Source organism: Sinocyclocheilus grahami, unplaced genomic scaffold, assembly GCF_001515645.1.
Source record: "Sinocyclocheilus grahami isolate Dianchi unplaced genomic scaffold, SAMN03320097.WGS_v1.1 scaffold1435.1, whole genome shotgun sequence".
Classification (NCBI taxonomy): domain Eukaryota; kingdom Metazoa; phylum Chordata; class Actinopteri; order Cypriniformes; family Cyprinidae; genus Sinocyclocheilus; species Sinocyclocheilus grahami.
In genome coordinates this window covers 2,559-9,476 of record NW_015506614.1, presented here as the reverse complement: position 1 = coordinate 9,476, position 6,918 = coordinate 2,559, and the positions used below count along the sequence as shown (strand labels likewise).

The 6,918-nt window shown below is 32.7% G+C and overlaps 1 protein-coding gene across 1 annotated transcript; it reads right to left on the bottom strand.

Annotated features, from left to right (window-relative positions):
• Positions 1 to 593: 593 nt before the first annotated feature.
• On the bottom strand, positions 594 to 6,452 carry LOC107570260 (eukaryotic translation initiation factor 4 gamma 1-like). Its single transcript, XM_016256470.1, has 4 exons — positions 6,197 to 6,452; positions 3,783 to 3,863; positions 3,098 to 3,130; positions 594 to 890 (listed from the first exon to the last, which is right to left on the bottom strand). Exons 1-4 carry the CDS (start codon positions 6,269 to 6,271, stop codon positions 594 to 596), a joined length of 486 nt encoding a protein of 161 aa, XP_016111956.1. The 5' UTR covers positions 6,272 to 6,452.
• Positions 6,453 to 6,918: the final 466 nt, after the last annotated feature.

The window sequence follows — 6,918 nt, the reverse complement described above, 5'->3', positions numbered from 1 at the left end:
GTGAGAGAGTGTGTGTGTGTGTGTGTGTGTGTGAGAGAGAGTGTGTGTGTGTGTGTGTGTGTGTCTGGTGCTTTCTTGTTAAAACATGATCAGTTCTGATCCCAATTCAATAAATTGGATTCTGTGTTAAAATAAACATTTTAAAATAAGCACAATGTCAAGATGATTTTGAGATCAATAAAGTAGGACTGAATTTTTTATTTATTATTTTTATTTATAAATGATTTGCACAGACCATCTAGATTATTATAATTGGTTTCCATTTAAGATGATTATAGAAATCATCTTAATAAATGAGATCTCTAAATCATCAATACATCAGTGCTATTTTAGTATCATTGATTTACTATCAGTTTTGTTAAATAACATTTTTTAAATAAGATTTATTACTATTATTTTGATTTATTTTCTGTATTAATTTTAGTTAAAGTTTATTATTATTTAGTTATTTATTATTATTATTATTATTATTATATTAATATATTTCTCCCTTACATGACTAACTGTAATTAGCTACACTGTGTAAGCATTAAGGATAATTAACTATTTTTGACTATTTTAACTACTTTAAATTAAAAGCAGTTTGGCACGTTTCAAAGTAGCGTCACTAACTGCCCCGTGGGATTTCTTATGCAACATATAAAAGACAGAAAAAAACTGATATTTAATACAGATATTTCAGCGCTTACCTGACCAGATATATAGTAAGCCGTGCCTTGTGAATTGGGGAAGCTGATTGGTTGCTGGGGAATCATCATCATCTGGGAGGGGCCGGTCTGGAACACATGGGGGGGGCGGGCTCCATGCGGAGGGGGGATGGGCCGAGGGGCGGAGCTTGGTGGGACACGCCCAGAATTAGCAGGTAAAGTGGGCCGACTGGGATAGTACGGCTGAAAACAGAGAAAAACACAGACACTCAACTTTTTAAGCAGAAAATGCAATCGCTAATTTATGAATATAGATATTGTCGTCAACTGCAATACAATATAAACCTCACATTTTTAAATCCTCGTGGATAACACTGTTGAGTATGCAGTTTAACTTATCATATTTATCATCTTACGAAAGTCAAATGGGTTTCACACTGACTTTAAAGAAAGATTTCTGTGGAAGTGGAAGAAAAGCTGGTGAGCGTTACCTGCAGTGACCTGAATCCTCCCTTCAGCAGCACCATACACACACACACACACACACACACACACACACACTCTCTCTCTCTCTCACACACACACACACACACTCTCTCTCTCTCTCTCTCTCTCTCACACACACACACACACACACAAACACACTCTCTCTCTCTCTCTCTCTCTCTCTCACACACACACACACACACACAAACACACTCTCTCTCTCTCTCTCTCTCTCTCTCACACACACACACACACACACAAACACACTCTCTCTCTCTCTCTCTCTCTCTCTCACACACACACACACACACACAAACACACTCTCTCTCTCTCTCTCTCTCTCTCTCACACACACACACACACACACAAACACACTCTCTCTCTCTCTCTCTCTCTCTCTCACACACACACACACACACACAAACACACTCTCTCTCTCTCTCTCTCTCTCTCTCACACACACACACACACACACAAACACACTCTCTCTCTCTCTCTCTCTCTCTCTCACACACACACACACACACACAAACACACTCTCTCTCTCTCTCTCTCTCTCTCTCACACACACACACACACACACAAACACACTCTCTCTCTCTCTCTCTCTCTCTCTCACACACACACACACACACACAAACACACTCTCTCTCTCTCTCTCTCTCTCTCTCACACACACACACACACACACAAACACACTCTCTCTCTCTCTCTCTCTCTCTCTCACACACACACACACACACACAAACACACTCTCTCTCTCTCTCTCTCTCTCTCTCACACACACACACACACACACAAACACACTCTCTCTCTCTCTCTCTCTCTCTCTCACACACACACACACACACACAAACACACTCTCTCTCTCTCTCTCTCTCTCTCTCACACACACACACACAGACTCACACACACACACACGCAGCAGAGGCGCGAGAGAGAGATGAAGAGTGTGTGTTACCCGGGAGTTAGAGGAACAGAGCAGCATGTAAACACAGCATTCAGTTGTTGAGATTGAGACGACACATCAACAGCCGGAAACATACTCTACTCTGCAAACCTCAGCACTCAAACGGCTGGAGTTTCTGTAATTAAACTAAAAAACATTATTTTTTTCTCACTTTCTTTTTTCTTTCCCTTTTTTAAATTATTTATATTTTTTATTTTTTAATTATTTGTATTTATTTTTTTAATCTTACTTTTTATGTCCGTTTTCTTTTTTTTCATTCTTTTTTAATGATTTATTTTTATTTTTTTTAAATTTTATAATTTTATTTGTTACATTTTCTTTTTCTTTATTTTTTTTAAATTATTTAATTATATTCATTATCATACTTTTTCTTTATTTTTTAATTATTTAAAAGCATTTATCTTTTTTATCTATTTAATTAAACTTTTTTAATTATTTGCATTTATTTTATTATCTTACTTTTTATTTCCGTTTTCTTTTTTTAATTATTTCTTTTTTCTTTTTGTAATTACATTTTTTTCTTTTATTACATTTTCTTTGTTTTCTTTCTTTTTAAAATTATTTAAATATTATTTTTATTTTTCAATTATCAAATTATTTTCTCTCTTTAAATAAATTTACTTAAATTTCTTCATTTAATGTTATTTAATTATTTTCTTAGTTACATTTTCTCTTTAATAATTAGTTTTTCTTTTTTCATCGTTTCAGTTTATTTATTATCATACCTTTTAGTTTTTTTATTATTTAAATGTATTTTTTCTAATTCATTTTACTTTATCTAACCTTTTCTTTCTTTTTTTAATTAAATTTTGTATTTATTTATTTAATTGTATGTATTTATCCCTCATCTCTCTCATCAGATAAATCAGGATAAGATATAAACTTTTCTAAACTAACGTCAGCTAACTTGCTTAACAAGACTATCTACAAACTCCTGCTCAGAAAGAGAAGACCTTAGTATGTTTCGGGTCTTGTTCCGTGTGTGTGTTAGTACCTGTTGTGGTAAAGCTCTCGCACCTGAGGCAAACTAGAAAGAGAAAGCCACACGTACAGGTCAAAGGTCAAGATCCCGAAGCAACACCAGTTTTAATTTAAAGCTGAAGTACTAAAACTAAAAGCAAAGCAAATTAATAAACTAAACAGACATAAAAAATGACAAAAACAAACTAAAATGAAAATGAAAACAACTTTTAAAATATTAATAATTATTAATAAATCAAAAAATACTATAACAGTATATTAATAATATTTCTTATTATTTAAAAAAAAACATTTTCTTGGAAAAAATTCAGGATGGACTAATTGTTTAACGTTTGATTCCATCTTTAACAGTGTTTTATTGCAGGGTTTCCCAACAATATTTTTTACTGGTCTTAAAATTAAAATAATTAAAAAAATAAGAGCTCAAAATAAAACACTCACTAAAAAAGATTGGCCTGCATGTCATGTGATCATTTGAATGTGCTAAATTATTGAAATAAGTAAATATTTTAGCTCACAGATTTTGGGAATCTCTGCATTATGGGATACCTTAGTGTTTTATATCTTTATGAAATGTTATATTAAATGTGACATAAGCTGGCTGGTTTGGTTCGTTATTGAAAATCCTGAAATGCCGGTGGAGGAAGTGAAGGGGCCAGTAACCCAGCAGGAGGTGACGCGTGTTTGGGGTGCTGTACCTGTCGGGGTTGGGCCGTGGGGTTCATCTGCGGCGGAGGAGTGCCGAACACAACCCGCGGAGGCGCAGGAGCAAAACTGGGCTACAGAGACACACGTGCATCATTACATGAGAGATCCAGACGGAGCTTCTGTAAAAATGTCTGCCATTAAACTAAACATATATTCTTTTCTTACTTTCTTTTTTCTGTCTCTTTTTAAAATTATTTATATTTTTCTTTTTTTATTATTTAAATATATTTATTATCATACTTGTTCATTCTTTTTTTAACTATTTAATTTGAAATCATTTATTTTTTTATAATTTGTATTTATTTTAAAATCTTACTTTTTCTTCCCATTTAAAAAAAATCTTTTTTTAAATTGTTTAAATTAATTTTATTATCTTTTTCTTTCTTTTTTAATTATTTAAGTATTATCTTTTATTATTTAATTTGATTAATTTGATAATTTTTTTAATTATATTTATTATCATACTTTATCATTCTTTTTTAACTATTTAATTTGAAATAATTTATTTTTTAATTCTTTGTATACATTTTATAATCTTACCTTTTCTTTCCATTTTTTAATTATTTATTTATTTATTTAAATAGTTTAATTTAATTATCATTTTTTTTCTTTTTTAATTATTTAAATATTATTTTTATTTTTTAATTATTTAATTGTATTTATTTTATTCTTTTTTAAATTATTTAATTATATTTATTATCATACTTTTCCCATTCTTTTTTAACTATTTAATTTAAAATAATTTCTTTCTTTTTTAATTATTTGTATTTATTTTATAATCTTACTTTTTCTTTCCATTTTTTTTTAAATTATTTATTTATTTAAATTGTTTAATTTAATGATCTTTTTCTTTCTTTTTAATTATTTAAATATTATTTTTATTTTTTAATTGTATTTATTTTATTCTTTTTTTCCAAATAGATCACAATTAGAGACGCACCGACACTGAACTCAGCCGATAGCCGATCATTCAGAATGATATCTGATTATACCAGTACCGATAGTTCGGTTTTCTTAATTAGAAAATAACAAATGTCTCCCAACTAATGATGTAAATTATACACTGGTACATAATATTAGCGGTTAAAATGAACAACAACACTATTATATTCAATGCTATTTATTTTCAGATATAATAATCACACTCAAATAAAAACATTTGTATACAACTTAATTGCACATGAGGTAGTTTTCTTAAAAACTTGTCTTCATGACAGATTTATCCAAACATACATATATAATTAACAGTAATTAAGCGTTAACTCGAACAGCCATGAATTTGACACGACACAGCAAGTTGCTGTCTGAAATGTTTTCCCGCCGCATTTTGATTGACAGGATATAATCGGTTCTGATCACTGGCTGTTTTAAATACCGATTATCGGCCGATATATCGGTGCATCCTTAAAAGAATTTACTCACCCCATGTCTTCCAAGATGTTCATGTCTTTCTGCCTTCAGTCGCAAAGAAATTAAGGTTTTTGAGGAAAACATTCCAGGATTTTTCTCCATATAATGGACTTCAATGGGGATCAACGGGTGGAAGGTTCAAATTGCAGCTTCAGTGCAGCTTCAAAGAGCTCTACAGGATCCCAGCCGAGGAATAAGAGTCTTATCTAGAGAAACCATCACTCATTTTATTAAAAAATAAACATTTATATAGTTTTTAATCAAATGCTGGTCTTGCACTAGCTGGACTTCACGCATGACGTAATCACGTTGGAAAGGTCGCGCGCGGTCAGCTCTTCATCTGTGTGCTCCGGTTCAGAAAGGAAGAGTAGGGTGAAAAACTCCATCTCATTTTCTCCTCCAACATCGTTCTTTTACATTTTTTTGTAAAGGGCGTTTTACTTTCTTTGCACGTTCGCTTTGTAAACACTGGGTCGGTGCTTCCGCCTGCATCACGCGTGACCTTTTCAACGTGATTACATCATGCGTGAAGTCCAGCTAGTGCAAGACCAGCATCTGTGGTTAAAAACTATACAAATGTTTATTTTTCTTAGAAAATGAGCGATGGTTTCTCTAGAGAAGACTCTTATTCCTAGGCTGGGATCGTGTAGAGCTCTTTGAAGCTGCAATTTGAACCTTCAACCCGTTGATCCCCATTGAAGTCCATTATATGGAGAAAAATCCTGGAATGTTTTCCTCAAAAACCTTCATTTTGTTGCGACTGAAGACAGAAAGACATGAACATCTCAGATGGCATGGGGCGAGTAAATGATCAGGAGATTTTTATTCTGGAAGTGAGGATGCACCGATATATCGGCCGATAATCGGTTTTGAAAACAGCCAGTGATCAGAACCGATTATATCCTGTCAATCAAAATGCGGCGGGAGAACATTTCAGACAGCAACTTGCGTAAAGAAAATGAATGAAAATGAATGAAAGCATGATGCGAGTTACCTGGGACAGGCCCGGGGAGGGCGCGGGAAGCGGGTTGGAGGGGGGTCCTGACAGAGGCTGAGGTGCCGTATTCATTTCACCCGGAGCATCTGCATCGAGACGCAGCACCTGCTGACAAAACCTGAACCAGAGAGAGACACACAGGACCAGTCACTGCAAAATCAAGCCAAGACTCAGCCATTCAATATGTCTTGTGATTATTATGTCTGAGTGTAAATGATTAATGCACACGTCAGAAGATCTGAGTCAGGCTGGATCATAGGACAGCATTTGTTAAAGCTCAAATGTATAATTTTTGATGTTAACCATCTAAAAACATTTTTTTGAAAAGGACCTCTGTTGAGTATCATATTTGATACATCAGGCTTTTTTTCAGGCTCATACAATACGTTTTAAAAATCAAAAACAAACATTTGTAAAAATGACAACTAAAACTTAAACTACAAAGACGGCAGAAAATGAAAACATTTAAAATATTTCAAAATATTAATAGTGTTACAACAATAAGCACTGGACAGTAATGTTTTTTTAAACATAAAATTGTGATTACAACTTAAAATACAACTTTTTTTGCAGTGTTTGTTTGTTTATCTCAAAATATCAGTATCAACATAACTAAAGAAACTATAGTAACAACAATTATTCAATAAAAATGCACATTAAGCAAAATAAGAAATATATTACTACAGTAATAATATTATTGTATGGTAAAACTTTTTTTA